Consider the following 23198-nt stretch of genomic DNA (forward strand, 5'->3'; position numbering starts at 1 on the left):
TTAGAATTAATGCTCGTTACCCCGTCTGTCTATGGTGTTTTGCATAGTAGCATTAAGCTAGCAGACTTTCATTAGACAAAGTTATGTGGTATTTTGTTAATTACACAGCATGCAATTGTCTTTTGATTTGTGTTAATTTTCCCATTAAACTTAACTAAAAGCGTCAATCAGAGAAGCTTGAAACTTTGAAACAAGAGCTCTTTACTATCTGCTGCTTGTTGGGAAATTCGCTGTTACTTCACCCTTACTGAAAACTTGCCTTGCACCTTTGAGGTCTGTGAGGCACCCACCTGCAGATGTTTGAGCGTGAACACCACCGGCTCGGTTAGAAATACGCGGCTGGACTCCTTGTTTATGGAGGCCGAGATGACGTGGGAGTTGACCGCCAGGCGCCTCCGGCCGTGGGCCGACGGCGCGTCCATCTTGACCGTGGCGTTCTCGGTGGACAGGAAGGAGCCCAGGTTCTTGTACAGGATGAACACCACCTTCACTTGCCCTGCGAGGGACAGCGAGAGAAGCGGAAAGTGAAAAACAAGAGCGCAAATTGAAGCAAAACGGGGGCGTAATATGCTAATGGCGGTAAGAGTGACAGATATGGAGGGCGGGGAGTGACAGGGCGAGAGTGAGCGGAAGACAAAGAGAGGGAGTTAGTGAAGGTTAGAATGATGGGAAGGAGCGTTTCATTTGAAAGGGTGGAGGCGAGCGCGATTTAATGCGGAGGGCAGTGGAACATTCATCCCTCAAGCATTCACAGATCTCTTATTATTCCGTATGAATATTTCATGTGCGTTTGTTTCAATCATTCTAATCTGGTTGCCGAGCGCAGACAGACAACAGAGGAGGGATTGGGATGAGAGGGGAAGATTGTTAAAATTGCCGGCTGCAACCGGCGGGCCTGATTGTGATCGACATGCCTGCCCGGCCATTCTATTAAGACTCCAAACAGTCGCCAAGTGGAAAAAAAAAATAAATGGACTCAGCGCTTTTTGTTAATCTGATTAGCCTGTTATTATGAAGCACTAACTCATTTGCTGCTTTAGGCTTGCATAAAAATGCAAATGGTCTGTGAAAAGAGTGAGTAAAGTGTTAAGATAGACCATTGGGTGTGTAAAGTATGGCCCGTGGGAGCAAGCATTTTTGTTACTGAGGGCTCTGTAATATTTGTTGCATTAATTTAGATCCTCTTTCCTTAAAACTGATTCAATAACCCTTCACAGTTAAGGCCAAGATTGAAAAACTTTCATAAACACACAGCCTACAAAAAAATACAGTACATTAAACCTAAACATTTTTGTTTCTATAAAACTCTATGACTGCTCCTAAATACATGATCAATTACTATTGTGCTAGAAAAATCTATAATGTTAAACAAATAAAAGAATCACAATAATAATATTAACATCACTATCATCATTACGATTGTTTAAAATACTCCTCCTCCTACTACTACTAATAGTAGTTGTGCATTATGTGCTCGATCCAAAATGTCAACCGATCCCTAATCAAGAATTTTTTTTAAATAGTATTAATCACAATTTATACAAATAGGTAAGATTATCATTATTAATAATTTTGAAGAATTTTTTTTACTTGACTGTCAATTACTTGAATATTTAGCACAAGGGCTTATATAGTCCCTATCCCCCAGGACTAGGTGGGGATTACTGTCATAACTAAAATAAAATATTTTACACTGACCTGGGCCATGTGCTCATCATAAAAATCAAATGTGGGCCTGTGGCCATTGAGCTCTAATATTCGCCCGCCCCTAGTAGACTGAGTTTTTGTGTTGCTGACCGTTGCGACTATACTGCTTGATGGTGGAGGCCGACAGATGGATGGTGCTGTCGGTGTGGTTGAGAGGGAAGGACAAGTCCTGCAGGTCCATATCCGTGTTCAGGACGTGCACCTCCAGATCTGGGGGGTGAAGGGGGGGGGGGGGGGGGAGGAGACAATAACAACATACATACATTCAGAAACAAATTAGCCCACTCTCCAGTGGCAGCCAATTAAATGAAACATTACAAATATATTTTTTCCATACAGTACAATGTGATTGCTGAGGAACCAAAGTCTAGTTTTTATTCTTTAAAATAATAACAATAGATCCACACTAAAAAGAAAGGTCATACAAATTAAATGTTTTTTTCCCCCCTCATAATTTACATGTTCATTTAAATGAACAGTTTTTTTCAACGGATCATGACTTAGTAACATGACTATGTTTTACAACTTTTTACTCATCAAATAAAGTGCTTTGGCAAATTACGACTATATTCTCATAAGTTTAAAACACTTATAATTGTATTTTTTTTGTTAATACTCCTCATCACATTTAGACTTACAGGTACATCGTCTATATTTACTATGACTTCAAGTAAGAAAGAACTGAAAACACTGAAACCTGCAGCTAAACGAACCCAATAAAAAGCCTATATCTGATCATGCATAATTTTACCTCCATAATTATTCTATACACTTTAAAAAGATCATTGTTCAACCAATTTAAGACTAAAAAGAATATTGTTGACCAACTTAACTGAAATGCTTCAAGTGGTAACACACAATTGAATTAAATTTATCCAAGTTTATATAATAAGTTTGATTAATTATGAGGTCATTAAGTTTAATTAATTTAGTTCATTAAACATAATATATACATTTTGGATTAACTTAATTCAATTGTGTGTTACCACTTGAAGCATTTCAATTAAGGTGGTCAACAATTCATTTTTTTTATTTTTATTTTTAAGAGTGTACCACATATTGGTGTCTTAAAAAAACAATGAAGCCTTTGTGTGGCTTTGTCTGCGAGTGTTGTTCTAACTCACCAATGTTGGCCGCTCGGTCGGAGGAGCGACTCCCATACATGTTGTTGGCCAGGAGGAAGGCTCCTTTCTCCAGGATGTCCAGCAACATGGTGGCCGTGTGCGCCTGCTCCGTGCTGTTCATGTCCTGCCAGGAGTCCAGCGCCTCGGAACGGAGAAGGTTGTCCACCGTCTGCACCACCGCCTGCCGTCCATGGTTCATTTTCATATTATTGTGTGAAGAATATAAGCACTTTTCAGACATTCAACCAATTCCACAATATTTGAACCATTACAATGGTTTCAGATGCATTCACAAATGTCTTTTTTTTAAACAAATTCCAAAATTAAGAGTTCTTTTTTTTGCACATTTATCATCTACTTCCACATTTCTTGACTGATTAATACCATTCCAACTTGTTCAAGTCATCTGGAGTACAATTCCCATTCAAAATGTATTTCTAAAAATCGAATTTACATATATTGTATATTGCCTACTTCCACATTTCTTGACTGATCCATAACATTGAAATGTTCTGCTCATTTAGGACTTCTTGGAATGTATTCCCATCTGCCAAATTACCTAAATCATATTTCCCCATTACTCCCTTCTTCTTACACATTTCGTGACTGGTTCAAGCCATTCCAACATAAAAAAGCTCATTCAGGACATCTTGGGATTTTCCTTTATCTTGTTTAACCCTGCCGTGAACATATTGCACCTTCTATTCCCCAAATAAAGTTCATTTAATGGCAATTTTATTTGAGTAGCCTGTTTGATGAATCATGTAATTCTCTTCCAGAGGTCTCTCAGAATGAACGATTGGCTCGTCGTGCCATGGCAGGCAGGCAGAGTTTTTCGGCTGATAAAAGCTACATCGCATTCAAATTTGCTCCATTATTGCCAAATAGTGTCAAAAATAGCATCTACGGGCTATTCTTCATGCAACAACAACTTACAATATGTCATGTACCAGTGTGCTGCAGAAAGGTCACGGAGAAAAGAAAGCCACGTTTCATCATTACAAGGACAAACACAGGCGCACGTGCACACTGTGTCTTTTTGTGATATTTCGTTACAGGTTTCTGAGAAGCGCAGATATTGGTGCAGCCTGGTAAGACAAAACGCTTCACATACGAACGTCACGTGACGTGTTTCCTGAAGGCATCTCAGGCTCAAGGTTGGGGAGATAATGACATAAAGTCACATCATGTGACTTTACTATATATGTACAGTTTTACCTTGAATTTCCTTGTTTAATTTGGAAATCAGTTTACTCATTCACCTTGAGGTGGAGTTTAGAAATGTGTATTTTATTTTTCTAAGAGAAAGACAATGGTTACAGCTCAGTGAAATTTCTTTTCATATCAAGAGCAGACTCAATTTTAAAATGAAGTAACTAAATTCTGCACATTTTTAAAATTGCAAAAACAAAACTTGACCCCAGTCCCTACAAATATATGCATTGTTATTTAATTTGTTACTGCTAAGTTGTGTTACAATGACTCCTTTGCACAACGTTGAATGCTTTTCTTTTGTTAAGTTCAATACGGATGCACATTGTAAAATGACGCAACTTTACTGCACACGGACCAGACAAGATCAGTTTCATATTAAGAGCTATCTCATTTTTAACATGAATTAACTTGCGAACTTCCGCACATTTTTAAAATGGTAAAATACAACTTGATGCCAGTCCCCACAAATGTATGCATTATTATTTAATTTATTACTGCTAAATTGTGCTATATTGACTCATTTGAACGACGTTGACGAAGTTTTCAGATGCGCATCGACTCACATGCTTTACTGGAACGAACCAGAAGACGACGTCGATGTTACACTTGCAGCTATTTTCTGGAGTTGCTGAATAAAATACGCCTCACATCAAAAGATCAAGTAGCTTGGGGTCACTCCAACTGACAAGACGGCATCCATTCGGCTCTTGGCTTTCATGGGGCTGAGAGTGGACACCTAGCTCTGTGCTAATTGCTAACACCGGCGCTACCGAGTGCATTCTGTCAAAGCAGGGAACAGTCCAAATGGCTTCTCTACGCGAACATTCTGCCCCGTAAACATTGTGTATTGTAGCTCCAGTGCAGTACAGTGCATTTCTATTGAGTCATTTTGACGTGGCAAACAACTACATTTTCATAAAATTAAGTCATAAAATTAAGTGTTTTCCTCATATTACACCTTTAATTTCATATAATATTCTAGTAATAAAATGGGACCTATTTTCGTAGACAGGCGCCTGTGCTATATGTGTAAAAACGTGTGCAACTTCATGATAACTCTTTCACCGCCCTGATTTAAATGGAATTGAGGGGTGCCATTTTGATTAACTAGGGGTCGGCTGCATTCCATCCCACAATGGCGCAAAACTGCCCCAGTCAAGCAAAATACCAAAAGAAAGAAAAATCCACCCTGCATATTTAGATTGCACGTTGTGCTCGGCTTGCACAAAAATGGGGCCCAATGACTTTATTCTCATTAAATTACAGCTTTATTCTTGATTTCTTCTAATAAATACTACAGCTTTAGTTTAAAAAAAATTCTTATATATTTATTGTTTTTCAAATGTTACAATTTTATTCAGATAATTTTTTCCATATTATATTTCCCCTAAAAAAAAATATTCTTTTCTCTTCATAATGCCGTCACTTTATTCTCATAAAATATGCTTTCATAAAGTTATTTTGTCTCTCTTCTCTCTGAAAATTGCATTTTCAATTATATTACAGTTTTAATCTACTGCTCTTGATCACAAATTCTACCTGCCAATTGCGACAGAAACACTAATTAGAAAACAGCAACGAGGCTCCCTTAGGATTTATATTCCTTCACAAGTGGGAAAAGTTGGCAGACAAAAGAGAACACATACCTGGATGTAGGCTCGACACGTCCGCTCTCGCTTCTGAAACTGGATGGACAGGAAAAAGTCGACAATTAAAAACACAACCATCAATCAATACGACTTCCTGCGTGCGTGCATCCTGGTGCACCTTGTTATAGTTGCGTGTGGCCGACTCCTTGTTCCCGGGCCTGAGGGACTGCAGCTGAGCGTCCAGGATGTCCAGGAGCTGCTCGATCAGTCGCACCGACGAGCTGATGTCACCCGCCTGGATTCGCCCTCGTGTGTGGTTGGCCAGCTCGCCGGCGATGTTTGCCGCATTCTCACCGCTTTTGATCTTCGTGGCGGAAAGCACATAAACACGTGTTTTATTGAAGAGGAGCCGGAGCTAACAACACGCTTTGATTCAGCAGATTTCAAACCGTGCGGCTTCACACGTCTAATAGAAGCAAAAAGGAAGCAACGTGCCTTTTGTTTCTCCATAAAAAAAAAAACTCTCTTAAGTTATCATTTTCCCCAGACCCTTGGAAAAGGATCTTCATCATAGCTCCTCTTGTAAACAAACCTTGTAGTACACACTGTCAAGTGGAAGCTCAGTTCACAAATCACACCCTGAGCGACTGCTTTTCCGCTGCCGCGATCGACCGTTGCCAAAAGCAAGAGATTATTCATGGCGTGAAACTTTCCATTTTCCACCAGGAACGTGTGCAGACAAAGTTAGTCATGCCTAAATAGAGTAAAGATAACCCATTTTATCGCTGGCGATGCCCGTTTGGGTTGCAACAATTACCGCGGTCAATTAAGTCACTGCACAATAATGAATATAGCTCCAAATCGACTAATTGCCAATCACCTGCATCAACAACAAGAACGACTGGCTGAAATCAAGAGGTGGTCAAATTACAAAATATGAACGTCTATCCTCAAATTGTTTCCATTAGATATTTGCAGGTTGAGTTAATAATGAGCTATAAACATTTCTAACTGGGATTTGTTTTCTGTTTGTGGCAATTCCGTACAACTAAGAAGGGGAAGTCAAGTCAGAAATGTTCTTTATAATAATACAGTATGGCATATGCACCCTCGCTAACCTAAACAACTCTGATTACTATTGTGTTTGCGGAATGTGAATGAAGAAGCAAAATTCACCCATTTATTATACATTTCAGGGGGCGGCCATTTTGCCACTTGCTGTCGACTGAAAATGACATCACGAGTGCCGAAGAGCTCAGCTTGGGAACGTCATTTGCGAACGCCATAGGTTAGCTTTGACAGTTATTACCTGAGTCATTAGGCACTGTAATGTCATTTCCACTTGACACTTGAGATGGATAAAAATGGGTGGATTTTTTTCATATTCCACACACACAATATTAATCATAATGCCAGGTTGAGACGAGAGGTGTCACATAGAACATATTACTGTAAAAATCTTTTTTGACTTGAGTCCTCTTTTAAACATGCTGACCCCAATAATCGTATTCCTGTTACTGAGAAACCACATAACAGGAGGCCTACGGAACAAATTCTTAAATGAATACATTTCACTTTTTGATTGACAGTGACTGTCCTCAAAAGTAATAGAACTTCACTTCAAGTATACGAGAGTGAGTTAATTAAGTATAAAGAGCAAATGAGTGGTGATGAAGGGCCAGCTCAAATGAGTGTGTATATTAATAAGGCCAGCCTTGGAGTCGGGCCAGGAGGCCACGAGGAGGCCAAGAGGAGCGGGCTCTGGGGTCTCACCTTCTGGGCTACCTGGTTGACCCACGGGGAGGTGCAGTTGCTCAGGTCAGGACCGCGCGGGTTCCACATGACCTGCTCGGCCAAACACTGGAAGGAAGCGATGCCTGGAGACCAGCACAGTGGAGAGATAAGATGCATTAGGTGTGTGTAATTAAAGGAGAGAAAGTGTGCACGTGTGTGCGATTTAAAAAGTTCATTTTCAATGTTTGATAGAAAAAGTTAACTATATAGAGCAAGGTTGCCCATATTTAATCAGCTTAATAGATATTAATATATTACATTATTAATATATTGAAAAAGCACTTTGTTCACAAACAAAAAGTGACAGCATTTAAGGTCACAGTCGGTGTGCCTCAAGGGTCTGTGCTTGGCACTATATGCTTTTCTTTACTTACATCAACAATTAAGATTTGATAACTCAATTTGTTTGTGCTAACCTCTTTGCAGATAATGCCAAATTTTATGACAATTTTACTCATTTTGATAATGTCAGCAAACAGTCCAACTTAGATGCAGTTTACCATTGGTCTAGGTCTGGAGATACGTCTTTAATTCATTCCATGACAAGTGACAACATTCATATCTTAAATCGTATTTTCCTATTGAAATGAATGGAAATGACATAAATCCCTTTCAGCTTCCCATAAAAAAAACACCAACAAAAATTCAGTGTTATTAAATCATTTGCTTACAAAAACGTATAAATATGTTCTATTTTAAATGTTTTAAGTGTCCCCAAAGACGTATTAAAATGTTGTAATGTTTTTTTATTTTTATTTTTATGCATACAGAAGGGCTTTGATGCAGCCTCTCAATCGCAAAGAACGGTTGAAGAAATGGTAGTTGTTACATAAACGGCCAGCAGGTGAGAGCCGGGCAAAAGAGATCAACCAGGGCCACGTTGAAAATAAGCTCTTTTACTCACATATCTAAATAGATTTGTGAATAATGATGAAATTTAGCTATATTCTAATGCTAATTGCTGCAAAACGGAAACAGATAGAAATATACTTTTTTCCTGATGAAAGAAGAGACACTAATCTTTCTTTTGGTAGGTTCCACGTTTTTATAGCAATAGAACCCAATATTCTTTGGGTCAAAATCCAGTAAAACAGCCAGGAGTGAAGGAGATTGCTTTAGCGAAAATGCCTGGTAGTGAATGAGGTAATAAATGTCACTATAATATTGTAGTTTGTAAAAAAACAAAATAAAAAAAATACTACTGTAAAATGTGGCAAAAGCTCTTTGATTGTTTGCATTCTGCTTAATTGTGTCATTATGTGAAAAACACTGGGTCCATTTTTTCCACTTTTTTTATTTTTAGGTTTTTGGGATGCATTCAGTTTCATCCCCAAAACATGAAAATGGGGGAAAAAGTGTGTGTTTGCGGTGGTGGTGTTCGGGTGTGTGTGTGTGTGTGTGGGGTGGGCGGTATTTGACATTTTTTACATAGCAGCGACAATATGCTATTCGACATTGTACATTACTATCTGCCTACTGTATTTTCTCAACAAAAGAAAATGACTTGAAACTATCACCCTTTGTAGCTACTATGTAGATACAGTTGGCCACTAAAGGGAGGATCGCGGGGGTAACTGGGGTGGAGACCACGGGTAAAGAAACAGGCTTTCACGCTGTTAAAAAAAAAGAAATCATTCAAAATGCACCCTAATGCAAAGCATGTACACAGCGCACACAATAGAAAGACATCACACATGATCCCTCCCTATCCTATAAAAGCCTCCCCCCACCCCGAAGGGAAGCGTCTCCTCCACTGACTGTCGTTTTCAGCAAACGTGTTGTGTTTAGTGGAGCGGGTTCACGGAGAGGACAGCACTCTCTGATGAGCCCAGAGAAGCGTCCGTTCGCTACTAGCACAAACAACCAGCGTCGAGATGCAAACACCAGAAACGAAGAAAAGGAAGAGAAGCGATTAAAGACAACACAGCAAGCAGAAGGATCAGAGATGATGCGCTGTTGCATTTAAACGCCCTATTTCCTGCTCTTGTCCATCGCATGCAGATTGGCTTCGAGAGCTAATTTAGTGCAGCTAATGTAACGTTAATGTATTCCCACTGAGCGAAACATCCTGCACACGCAGCAAACAACAACGCTAAGAGGGCGGGAGGAAGAAAGAAGAGTTCGCCCGGCTTACACGTTTGGAAGAATAGAAGGTAGCCACAAAAAAAGGAGAAAAAAAAGAAGAAGAAGCAGATGAGACCTGTGTTGCCTCGGCTTTCATTTCATTATTCGCCACTTTCAATCAGCTCGCTTTCTGTGGGAGATGAGCCTTTCATTTGTGGAGGAGCAGTTTTCATCTGTGAGTCCTCGGGGACGTTTGCCTGCTGGTCAGGACAATGCGACAAGACCAAAACTAAAGATAGAGCTTTTTTTCCACTCAGCATCACGCACATAGAGGACATTTTGAGCATAGAAAAAACTCACGTGGAATATACAGCGTTCCCTGCTATTGCAATGTTTGACCAATGTTTTTTTAAAATTGATTTTTACTGTACACAGTGCTGCCAAGTTAAAATCCGTTCTGTAACCACTCTGCTAACTCAAAACAGTCATGATTGATCATATGACAGTTCAGCTTCACAAAACAGGTGAGCCATGATTGGTCGTTACCTGAGCCATGAGCAACTGTGATGTCATTTAGGCCTCGTCCACATAAAAGCCAGTTTCAATGTATCCTCACAAGTTTCTTACCGTTTAGGCCGTTCGTCCACACGATGGCGCGGTTTCGGAGCTTGAAACCGATCACTTTTGAAACCGGGCTCCAGAGTGGAAAGATTTCAAAACGCGCCCCGTACGCGTCCATCTGAACACCATATGCGGGATACTCCTTCAGTGATGACGTAATGGTCGCTGCTCACAAACTGTCAGTTTGTCAACAACAATGGCGGATAGCCGTGTCGTTGTCGTTTTGCACAGCTTCCTTAGCTTGCTTATGCTTTTGCAGCAAAATATTTTGCTTCTTTATTCCCACGTTCAACAAGCGGTGTTGTACTTGAATCACCCGCCATTGTCATTTCTCCTGTTTTCGTCTTTTTCATGTTGTTTTGATACATGCAAAGCCATGTTTGTTTTGTAGATTGCAATAAAGTTAGAAAAAAAAAAGAAGTGTTTGTCTTCTTGGCTGATTCTTCTTCTACGCGTTCCGTTAACTCCCTGTGGCTGCGCAACAGCGCCACTCCAGACTTGGCATATACATTACCGCTGTTAAACGTCCTCAGCGTCTTCTTTTGGACACACGCAAGTCTTGAAATGCTTCTGTGTGTACGAGAATTGTTTGAGGAACGAAGCCGGCTTTGCTTCCGTCTGGACGGGGGCCTTAGTCGACAGCAATTTGAGATAGATAAACACGGGCGGATTTTGCTGCTTCATTCATTTTCCACAAACGCATTATTCATCAGAATGCCGAGTTTACACTAGTGGGGCTGCATAGAACATATCTGTGTCAAGAACGTTTTTGGGTTGACTTCCTTTTTAATAAGTAAAATATCACTCTCGAATAATGTACTTCAAAAAAACATACAGTACAATAACTATACAAAAATAAAAAAGTACATTTTCATATATTGTCGTCAGCAACGGAAGTCTCAGTATCGGCTTGATACATGGGGCTAGTTGGCTCATTGTGAAGATGACGTACAGCAGGACAGGCTTTCATGAGATATTTAAAGGTTTTTGTACAGTGGGGGCTTGGCATGACTTCAGACTTTAAACTGCACGGCTGCAGCTGGCTCGGTGTTTATACTGTTTTAATCAATAAATCAGCAATTAGAGGGACATCAACGTGAAAAAATCAACTTTTTGGAGCTTTTAGCCATGTTAAAATGCTAATTCCTCACCCTGGCTCAGGGTGTAGAGACGGTCACTCAGTAACCAGAAGATCGGCTGTTCGATCCCCGCTCTCCCCAAGTCATGTGTCGTTGTGTCCCTGGGCAAGGCACTTCACACACATTGCCTCCAATGCTACTCACACTGGTGTATGGAAGGTGCGAATGTTTGGTGGCGGTTGGAGGGTCCGTAGGCGCACACTGGCAGCCACGCTTCCGTCAGCCTGCCCCAGGGCAGCTGTGGCTACTTGTGTGAGTGGAAGAATAATGTATCCATTCCATTCTAAAGCGTCTTTGAGTGTCTAGAAAAGCTCTATATAAATCCGATGCATTCTAATTATTATTATTAAAAAACATCACCAAAATTGTGTTTTCCTCCATTCGTCCCTCTATGAGTAATTCTAGGTCATTCTGCTCTCCAAGCACCAGCCCCTCCCAACCTGAGAAAACGATGTGTTGGCACTTTTTGACGTCATTAGGAGTGGATCCACCCCCGCAACGCCTCTGCTGACGAAACGCACGCCCACTTTCTCTGAAACCGCCACGGGATAGTGACAAAAGTAGCCTTTATCGGTAAACATTCGGTGCAAATGAATTCAAAGCAATCAAGTATCCTTTACATTTACCATGCCAAAGTGCAATGAAATGACAATTGGCCATCTTAGAATCCCCTCTCTCGCTGACACTTGTGTAAACTACAAGTACAACGTTTGCGCTGCTGAACCTAACTGGACAGATGGTCTAGTGCATAGGTGTCGAACTCCGGTGCTGGAGGGCTTAAGTCCTGCAGGTTTTGGATGTTTCCGTTCTCCAACTGCTGATTGGAATCAGCTTTTGTTGGAAGAGGAAAACCTCCAAAACGTGCAGGACTGCGGCCCTCGAGGACCGGAGTTTGACACCTATGGTCTAATGGTTAGTGCGCTAGCCTTTAAGCAGCAAGTCGGCGGTTTGCGACCAGCTCTGGTATTTCCTTTTTCTCCTTCTTCTTCCCTCTCCTCCCCTCCTCCTCCACGATATCTTGCGGCAAGGAGCCGTTTTGTTTCAAATGTTTATTGAAGAATTGATGGCTTGTCGTTGCGTGGCCATTCAAAGGAGTTTTCAAACGCAGAGCCCAACAGCAGACTGCAGCCAGCTCGCCGGGGGCGCGGCAAGCACACGGGGGAGAGGCGGGGTTTTACTTCTGCCTTAGAAAACTAACCAGCAAAACACATTATATTTAATTACAAATTATATCGCCTTGGTGTCAAAGGTAAGATTTAATCATTATATGCCTAAATATCGTGGTGTAATCCCTTTGAAAAATAATCATGTTAAATGAGTGATTCAACATATATTTGGGGTGGTGTTGTGTTGATATGAGTATGCAATGGTAATATAAGGTATAATACTTGTATGTCTGCAAGATGATGTATTTTTGATTTCCTCAAAAGTTGTTACATTGACAGTACGAGGATTCCGCCCAATGATATAACCCTTGTATTGGACCCTAAAACAAGTTTCCAGTAAGCATGCAGGCTTTTTCCTTACCGAGAGATCCTTTGGGACACGGGCGGTCCACGGTCTCCCCTCTCAGCGTGCTGGGCCATTGGACGCCTCGCACCAGCTTGCTCTCACAGGCGTGGGGGCCCTGCGAGGACGGCGGCGTCCAGCGGGTGACGGGTATGGTGGCCGTGATGGCCCGGAGGTCAGGATGCTTGTTGATGGAGCCGATTGGACGCAGCGTTGGGGCCACCGGCCGGGCTGTGGAGGGGCTGGCGCTGGAGGTGAAGGGTCGCGCCGGGAGGGTGGTGGTCACCTGCGTGGTGGTCAGAGGATCTGAGGACAACATTGAAATAGATTTAGGATATGATTTAATGAAGTTTTACATATTCACAGTAACATCAAAAATATAAGATACAAATATAATGTATACATTATAGCCTATAGTTTCGCTAGGCTACGTTTTATTTTATTTTATTTACAGGTGAATGGTATCAAGTACATGTCAGAAAAGGACAATATCCTTTTGACCTAAAATAAACACACCAAAAGCGTATTACGAAATTTCTAACATCCAAAATGTTTAAATAAAAAGCAACAAACCTTACCCCATCGGAATGAATGCAAATGCTGTTAATCCATTCCTGCCTCCCCCCAAAGCAACACAAATGTTTGTAATGTGTTTTGAATCAAGAAAATTAGCACGCCATATCATTAAAAGAAAAGAGAAAAGTCACTTTGTTGTGTGTACCTTGGCCACCTGCGGGCAGTATAAGACAGACACACTGACATACATGGACACAGTCTTGGGTCCTTAGTTGGCCACAATTTTACTACAGTAGTTGTTCTTCACAGAGGATAAAGAATATATGCCTATGAATATTGTCACATTACTTCTTTACATGTGTTGTTTCCACCTGTTTTATCAAAATATATGTTGCTTCAAGAGTTATAACACCGCAATACAAGAAGCTACTAGGTAGTTCTTCTATGGATTTCACATTATGTGTTAGCATTAAGCTAGCAGACTAGACAGACAGAAGGCAAGTTACTGTATGTCGTTGACTTAAACAATACAAGAATAATTGCCTGTTTTATGTTTAGTTTAAAGAATGTGTCACAATCTGCCAAACGGCTTGGGTCCACAGCCACCATACAAATTTTTGCTCACAAGTAAAAAGCATTAAAAAAAAGAAGTCCAAGTCGGGTCACTTGTTTCTCCAGGCACGACTGCAGTAAGATGCTGGGAACAAAAAGCTCCAAATAAGATCAAGTTTGACAGATGTACTGTACAGTCATGCTCACCATAATTGGCACCCATGAAGGTAAAGTACATAATGTGGAATATATTTTCCCAAAGATTTATCAAGTAAAACATTTTATTTTTTTATGGAGAACTTGTGTTTTATCCGAAAGACTAAATTATAAATTTTTTTTTTTTTTTTTAAACATTAAACAATAGGTGGAAATAATAGAAAACTTAAAATTTGCTCTGTCACTGGTATTGGCATCCTTACCCGTAAATCAGTATGGAAACACCATTGTGACTCACCTTTGGTAAATTACAAATGAGAATTCCCTGTTCTAATTGTCTGCGCCCAATTGACATGAATTAACCCATGAATGATGACTTTGATGTTTTAAAAGGGCACCTGTTATCCCCGTTTCCTTTGTAACAATAATCAAAACAAAGGAGCCGTCTGAGGACATCAGAAGTGCGATAAGACTTTGGTAGCCCTGTTTCAGCAGTGCGTAATGTTATTAAGAAGTTTGACAAGCATGGAACTGTCAAGAACCTCCATGGAAGTGGGGAGGAAGAGAGACATTTATGACAGAAGTCTTCAACGGTTGGTGCGAATGGTGGAAAAAACACCACGTTAAACATCCAAAGACCCGAAACCCAACCTGGAACAGTCTGGGATCTTGGTTTCAAGAAGCACCATATGCCACACACTGAACCAAAAACAGGGATTCATGGCCAAAGACCATTCCTGAGACAGACATAAAAAAGAATGGCTAACCTTTACCAAGGAGTACCTGGACAAACCACAATTCTTTTGGGAAAATGTTCTGTGGACTGACAAAAATTTAGCTTTTCGGCGATGCACGGCAAAAGTTTTACTATAGACAGCGCAATGAAGCTTCCAAGGAAAAGAACACCCTCCTTACAGTTAAGCATGGTGGAGGATCCATCATTCTGGGGGGCTGCTTTGCTACATCTGGTACTGGAGGCCTTGATCGTATCACAGGAATCATGAAATCTGAGAATTATCAAGACATTCTAGGGGGACAAGACAACTTGGTTTGAGTCGAAGGTCATGGGTCCTCCAGCAAGACAAAGACCCAAAGCACACATCCAAAAGCACACAAGAATGGTTAAAAAGCAAAAAATACTGTTTTAAAATGGCCAGCAATGACCTCTGATCTCAATCCAATTGAAAATATTTGATATGAGCTGAAATGTGCCGTTGCAAAAAGAAACCTGCAAATATTCAAGAGCTTGAACAATTTGCAAAGGAAGAGTGGGGGGAAACACCAGCGGAAGTGCAAGAAGCTTAGAGATTGCTATAAGAAGCGTTTGGAAGCTGTCGTCACTGCCAAAGGGTGTGCAACCAAATATCAAAGAAGGGTGCCATTATTGCTGCACATGCTCTGTTTTCTATTTCTTCTTTGGAATTACATTATGTAAGTTGAAAAACAATTTCCTTTGCTGAATTACTTTGGACATCCAATTAAAAGGTCCTGATGATATAAATTTGGTACATTTCCATTTATTTCTGAAGATATTGTCAAGATCATGCAAAAAATGAAGGGCTGCCAATAACTGTGAGCAGGACTGTATGTGAATACTGTATATGACATCTGCCTGAGGTTCAAAAGGGAATATAAAATGGCACTTCTGAAAGACAGCCCTGGCAATAATTGGGGTTACAAATACTTTTCGTGGGTCTTCAAAGCATCATCCCCCAGAGAGCATGCCGGGGTGGGTGGGGCTGGTGAAGGGGTTCTCATCACAAGTCAGGCAGAAGTAAATAATTGATCAAATGTACGGGAGAAGTCACCATCACTAACAACAAGACTTAGTGGGAAGATAAAAGTGGCTCATCACAACGGCAAAATCCTAAGTGATCAAATGCAGCAGCTCGCATCTGTGCATCGCTCACACAAGACCTTCATGTGGCTCCAGCTTCGCCGGAGCTTGCTTCTCACACTGACGTGCCGCCAAGATGCTCATCTCATCCTCCTCTTCCTCCTCCCACCCCACTTGCTTTATCACTTCACCGCCACTTTTTCATTAACTACGACACAAAGCAGTTGAGACGCTCCTTTCCCTCGCCGCTGAAACAACAGCTGGAGATTTAAAAACGGCCTATTGGAGCTCGGTGCAGACAGATGTCGACGGGAACAGCGACGGAGAAGTTCTGAGGGTTGACCAATCAAAAGCGTCAATCTGGAGCAAAACAGAATGCTAATTTTAAAGGAAGTGTGAACATTAATCTAATGAGATCCTCAATGCAAGAGTTGTATCAATAAACAAGAGGGAGTGATATTAATCTAATAGGGGACAAATTAAAGAAAATTTACTTTTTAAATGTACACAATAAATGTTGAGTGCTTAACAGCAATTGTGTGGATCGGCTGACACATGCAGTGAGTAAAGTAAGAACTACATGCAACAGGGGTAACCTGAATGTGAAATTAAAACCATAAATTATGCAAATGATACACACACGTACAGTACATCTTAACTCAATAAATAATATTATGTATAATTTAATGTCAGCAGATCAATTTAAAAAATGAAGTCATATAGTATATAGAGTCACTAAAGACAGAGTGAACTCGTTTGAGTTTCTTTTTTTATTTTGATGGTTACAGTCCAAAGCTAATGAAAACCCTAAATTCACTATAAAACATGTATAATAATCATAATAATAATAATATATATTTTTTTCAAGTTATCAAAATGAATTTTGATACAGAAATTAGGCAGGAGCTGTCCTGAAAAATATTTTCCTATGGATTTAATTTGTGAACAACTAAAATAACCTTTTCTAAAATAACCAAACTTCTTGATAAACATTTGTAGTTGGGGCTTTCAGTGTTTCCCACACCATATTAATATTTGGGTGGGCCACCCAAGATGTTTTCAAGAAAATCTATTCAAAAAGAAAATAAAAACATGTCACGACCGGTTAAACCGCATGTAATGTTAGTTCGCCGTCAATGACTTGAGGATCGTGAGGCCAAAGGAGACGTAGTAACGGTACCCCCACCGTAGTCCACCCACCCAAGTAGATTTCAAATCTGTGGGAAACACTGGCTTTTGTTGTCTGCCTATTTCTGATGTGTCTGTAAGTGTGCCATTCTTCAATTTTTTTATATCTATATATATATATAATAATAATAAAATCAAAAATAAGAAGATAATACCAAAGTGAAAAATTAATTTGCATAATTACCACTCACACTCCAGATATTCTCTGCATATGCAAGTGGTGGTGGTAGGGATCCGTAAAACAAATGAAAAACTGTAATTTGGCAGTTTGGTGATTATTGCCATGAGGGTAAATACAACAGAAACTTTACAGGAGCTCATCTTATGGGCTTGTGAATGTGCAAGTATTTTGACTGAATAATGTAATTAATATATCCCCTATAAAAGAATCAGTGTACATGTGTGATAAAAGCCAAAATAAGCCCAAATATTAGGAACCCCTCTAAGTATGATGCAGAATACTGCCAACTCCAACTAAGACAACAACAACAAAAAATACAAATAAATGAAAACCTCTCTGGCAGTGTCAGTAAATACCGTACTTTGTAAAGCCAGGCAGGTGTACATAATAAATGTCGAGTGCTTAACAGCAATTGTGTGGATCGGCTGACACATACAGTGAGTAAAGTAAGAACTACATGCAGCAGGGGTAGTAACCTGAATGTGAAATTAACACCATAAATGTTGCAAAGATGTCATACAGGGCAGATTTAAAAAAAATATAGAAATGTGAAATTAACACCATAAATGATGCAAAGCTGTCATACAGGGCAGATTAAAAAAAAATTATAGAAGAAATTAAGCACAATTGTCTTTGAAAACCCCCTCAAAAACAAAAGTATGTGAGAACAGCGGTGTTGACTGATGACACTTAAATACATTTTTAATGCAAATAAAATGTGAGCACGTTTAATAAATCTAACCCTGAGTCAACTGCCGTGGAATACGTTTCATTTATAATATTTGCTGTCACTGTTAAGAGCATGAAGGTTTCATTTTATTTGCAGTGTCAACTTTTAATAGTCGCCTGTCACTTTCAGATTGATTTCACCACTTTGATGGGTCTCGCAGAGGTTTATCTTGGTAATTTGCAACTTTTAAGATTGACAGTAATTGCTCTTTTACTTTATTACACAATAAAAGTGCGGCGCTAACCTGTGGTGGGGTCCGGCGGGCCGAATTCCAGCGGGTAGCGCAGCACGTTGTAGTTGTTCCACACGTAGAGCTGGTTGTCACGGGGATTGTAGTCCACAGAGGAGACGTACTGGTACGGGTTTGGGAAAGCGATGTTGACGGGCTCCTCGCGCCCATGGTTGGTGTTGTAGGCATACATGAGCAGATCGCCGCCCGCCTCGCTGTCATCATCCTGGTAGACGGAGCGCACGGCGTAGAGAACACCGCACGCCATGAAGGCGTTGGACGCCACCCGCTTGTCGAAGCTTGTCTCCCATGTGCCCTCGAAGCGCAGCGTGTAAGGATTCACCTGGACAAAATCAAACAAAAGACTCAATTTAAACAATCAGATGACTTGTTATTGTCGTCGCAAATCCAGGTCCGAGAAGTAAAAACCCTGCCACAGTTAGGCTTTAGCCCCAGGTGCAAGCTAGCTAGCCTCCTAACTAGCTCCCATGGTGTTCGTTTACCCGCTAGGGAGCTCTAGCATCAATGACAAAAGCCAAACTGTGGCAGTGTTTTGGATTTGCCACCTCTGTAAATCACACATTCCTGTTGCAGAATTAAAGGCAAAGTGGATTTTTTATTTTTATTTATTTAAAAATTTTTTTTTATTAATCCCCTTGACAGGATAGGATCAAACATCTTGGACAACAACTAAAATTGATAGGGTTCTTACTACAAGTATAGAATCAAATATTTTCAGTTGAAAATCATGGCTAGAAAGAGACATGTACTGATTTTATATTTAGGATTACTTTTCTCGTTCAAAAACAACAGATTCTCAGTCCAACTTAAGGAAGAGGAGTGAAAAGGAGCCAACAGATTTGACCTAGCTCAAGATCAGGAAGGTTAGCTTCGTTAGTAAGATAAGCTTTATCATCCAGTTGTAATGACGACCATATTCAGCCCCCATGTGTTGGGCATGGTTCAAAATGAATGGGATTTTTGCGTACATAAAAGGTAATATTAATATTCACTTGTATTGTGTATCTTATGAAGCTAAATAAGGCTGTGTCACTTTGCAGGCAATATGATCAAAATAACATATTTGAATTTAAAATCTATTACTTGAAAGGAAGTTTGAGCTGCACCAACCATATTGATCGGCGTATGCTGATTAATTTCTGCCCATAAATGACAACATCAAAGCCAAAGAACAACTGCGCGTATTTTCAAAGGTATTCAACTTTCACATTGGCCGTCAGACGTACTGTTGTACTCTCGCTTGTGTTTAATGTAGCGTCAAAGTGCGCGCGTCTGCACAAAGCCGACATCGGAAGAAGCGTGACGAATAATCAAAAGTCAGCAGAAAACAAACAATTTCTTGATGGTGAACGCCATCACTTAGAGCCGTATTACTTTCTCATTTAAATCACAGGTAGGAATACTTTTAAGGTGAAAAATAAAAAAACTGAATAAAGGAATGCTAAGTTACATTAACCACTACAAATGTCACCTTTCGAGTTATAATTGGGTGGAACTTAAATTATTATACAATACACATATCTACGTATTTTTGTGCGTATTGTGCATACTTTGCGACGCCCTAAATTCTCAGCGACATCTAATTTTAGCGGAGCAGTAGTTAACGCTGGCCACCTGATAGCAAAACAGCAACATGCACAACATTCGAATATTGGTGCAACAAGCAAACCTATTACAATGATGCAGAAAAAGGTCTTGATCACTAATGGTAGTGGTGGAAGCTAACATCTGATCAGCTGCTAACGGCTAGCTGACCAAAAAGTAAGGTAATAAAAACAGAGTTTGTGATACTACATTCTGTACTACTGCAACATTCTATATACTGCATGTAAGTTTTTTTTACAAATTGTTTGACTGTTTTCATTCACACAGCTATTTAATGCTATAGTAGTCATACCAGGTGTTTTGGCTTTGGTTACATTTTTCTTTTTTCATTTCTGTTCTTTTCTCTTTTCTCTCTGTCTGCACCCTTGTAAATCTTGCTTTGACCGTCTTTATTTCCAGTAAATGTCACAAATTCAATACAAACAACTACAGAGGGACTCTTTTAAACTTTCCTTTTGGCAGACCATGCAGCTGAAGAGGACGCAAACACAAACAAAAAGGAAATCATATTTAAGTGTTTTGGGATCTTCAGTCATTTTTTAGTTAATTACAGACTGGGCTCAGTCCTAATTGCCAGTGAAAAGCAAACACGAGTAATTTATTAAAATTGACCCCAATTTTTTTTTATAATTGCTTGTAATAGATTAAACTATTAATATACCCAAAACTATGATTTGACAGCACAATCACCATAACTTTCTTAAAACACTTGCCACTACTAAATAAATGGCTACTCAGATTTGGAAAAAAAATTTAATGTGGACATGCGGCAAAGATGCTCCGTAACTTCCATTAACAGCCCTCCTTAATCCCCGACATACAAGTGAGTTTAGATACGTATCATTTCAACATATTTCATTGACACCCATTATTAAATTCCTATTAGCCAAGGCTTTGGGAACCAAGTGTGTTTGCTGTGATGGGTCAAACGCAGAGGTCAAATTTCGTGTACATCTATGTCGTCTTTTTAAAAAAATTCAACGGCTGCTTTCATTATTCATGAATTTTTGCTATTAGTGAGGGTTCACAAAAACATGACATCTTCTTGATGAGCTTTGGTGATTTTGGTTTTGATGAATGAGAGGGTCAAACAATGGAGCCCGATTTGTTTTAAAGATAGGACAATTTTTCACCATTTCTGCCCGGTGTAATCTCACTGCGACATTTAACCTCCCGCCATTGATCAAACTAGATTTAGGGATTAGTTTAATCCACCCCTGCTGTGCCGTGCCGCGCTGCTCTCCCACCTGGCTGACCACAAGTCGCCCGTTGTTGGACTCGGTGGCGTAGATCACCCACAGGCCGTTCTCGTCCACGGCCAGGTCGATGTCCGACTTGCCGCCCCAGCGGTACGGCGACGTGTCGTGGTAGTTGGCGTTGGTGATAATGGCCTCGCCGCTCTTGATGCGCGTTCGCAGGTCGTACTTGACGATGTTGCGCGTGCGCTCCTTGTTGTAAAACACGGCGCCGTCGTACACCACAAAGCCCGTGCCGTCCACTCGGTTGGGTAACCTGTGGAGGGGCGAGCAGATCAGTTGATGATGATAAAACGTGAGGTGGTGGGGGTTGGGCGGTTGTTACCAATTATAAACTGAGGCCATGAGTTCTTGACCAGAACAAGTTTGGAAACCTTTGTTTTACTATGTAGCTGCTACATAGTAGCACATAAGGATTATTAGTAGATAAATATAGAAGTTTAACGGCTGTAATGTATATGCCAAGTCTAGAGTGGCGCTGTAGCGCAGCCACAGGGAGTTAACGGAAAGCGTAGAAGAAGAATCAGCAAAGAAGACAAACACTTATAACAATACTGTACGGTTCCATGTTGTTGTTTTTTAAAGAACTGTTTGTTTTTAAACATACATTTAGCTATTTTGTATACTAACTTGTGTGTAATATTTTCAAATTGATTTTTTTTTAAAAATGTTATTTAAAAGAGACGTATTATGGGGAAATAACTTTAAATTGCTAGTATTTATACCTGTATATATGACATTGTAGATGATATACTGTAGAGTATTTATCAGTATGTGGACACATGTTTTTTTTTCCCACTGTGTTTTGTGTGCGCGTGGAGCTACCTTTTTAAAAGGGGCACATTATGACATTGTTATTGCAAAAATGTTGGTCTCCAGAGTGTCTGGCCACCAATCAAGTGTGAAATTAAGAATTTAATCTTTTACTATCTATTTCGAAAATGTGTGTGAGCGAGCCAATCTAAACCACCGTTACGTAACAGTGGGGAGTATGTGGTTAGATATGGTGGCTTCATGCTTGCACTGTTGATGTGCAGGGTGTGAAGGAGTGAGGGAGTCTCCAGTCTTCAATAACACCTCTAGATTTGTTATTTTTTTGGCAAAAAACATGTAACTGGAGGGGACAGGAAAGTTGCTGAATTGGCAACACTGAGTCATTCTCACATTGCCACAACGCCCAAGCTCGGCCCCCGGTCTACATGCATTTGCATGAGACAGACCCGCTTTCCCAAAACGGAGTGATTTGAACCAGAATGTGACAAGTGGATGTTAAGGGCGCTTTAATTCTTTGTCATTTGTGTATTTTGACAGAGGCATGCCCGAAATATTGTATTGATGACATAGGAAGTCTTTTAAATTGAGAACAAATCATAACATGTCTTCTTTAAAATTCTCAGCGTATGTGTGTACACGGCCTAAAGGCAATAAATCAATACAGCGGCTGTTTGCCAATCTGCTCACTTGTAGGTGGTGGTGGCTCGGCTCTGTTTGAAGTCCTCCCAGGAGGCGTATTCGAAGAGCATGTCGGTGCGGTAGGGGGTCCAGGGCATGACGTAGAGGCGGTCGCCGGACTGGAGCGGGTCCTTGCACCACGCGCCCGCCTGGTGCTCGGCCTCCTGCAAAGAGCTGGGTGCTTGCACGCGCAGCAGCGTCCCCGGGCACACAAAGACTGCAGCGAAAGGGAAGGAAGCGCAGTGGAGAAAGCGGACACAGAGTGACGGTTTTGTCATCATTAAAAGCTATGGCAGAGATGGTGAGGGAGCGGGCAACGGGAAGGGGAGGTTACAACTAAAAAAAGATCGGGGTCGATAAAAGTTAGTTGGGAATTTAAAATAAGGACACAAAGGATAGGATGATAATGGGCAGCAGCAGAGTGAGATGAGATGCATTATCAGCTCATTTGTAGGACATCAGCGTCGTGCTCGTCGGGATTTGATAAATGGGGAGCGCTGCGGCTGATGCTCGCTTCCCGCTTAGGTGTAGTCTCTAATCGCATTCATCTCGGCCTACTTTTTTTTTATTTGATTGTGCAATTTTACCTCAAAGGCCTCTCTCCTTCGGCGGGTGGAAAAACAGTCAACGTGGAGCTTGTTTTAGTAGGACCCAATTTGGCTCTCAGACGAGAGTAAGAAGACAGGTTTCCACAAAACGCTGCCAAGAAGTTG

General features: G+C 40.6%; 1 protein-coding gene across 8 annotated transcripts in view; it reads right to left on the reverse strand.

Annotated features, from left to right (window-relative positions):
- adgrl1a (adhesion G protein-coupled receptor L1a) overlaps positions 1 to 23198 on the reverse strand; it is a 182908-nt gene that overhangs the window by 19027 nt on the left and 140683 nt on the right. For all 8 annotated transcript variants that reach the window (XM_086085997.1, XM_086085989.1, XM_086086004.1 and 5 more), the window contains 10 exons: positions 22495 to 22702; positions 21025 to 21289; positions 18167 to 18494; positions 12781 to 13068; positions 7409 to 7512; positions 5814 to 5999; positions 5693 to 5731; positions 2832 to 3012; positions 1798 to 1917; positions 291 to 496 (listed from right to left, as the gene is read on the reverse strand). In XM_086085997.1, the coding sequence (XP_085942123.1) occupies positions 291 to 496; positions 1798 to 1917; positions 2832 to 3012; positions 5693 to 5731; positions 5814 to 5999; positions 7409 to 7512; positions 12781 to 13068; positions 18167 to 18494; positions 21025 to 21289; positions 22495 to 22702 (1925 nt within the window). The remainder of the gene's footprint in view (positions 1 to 290; positions 497 to 1797; positions 1918 to 2831; positions 3013 to 5692; positions 5732 to 5813; positions 6000 to 7408; positions 7513 to 12780; positions 13069 to 18166; positions 18495 to 21024; positions 21290 to 22494; positions 22703 to 23198) is intronic.

This window comes from Leptonotus elevatus, chromosome 1 (genome assembly GCF_054856555.1).
Source record: "Leptonotus elevatus isolate MCC_2025b chromosome 1, RoL_Lele_1.0, whole genome shotgun sequence".
Taxonomy (NCBI): domain Eukaryota; kingdom Metazoa; phylum Chordata; class Actinopteri; order Syngnathiformes; family Syngnathidae; genus Leptonotus; species Leptonotus elevatus.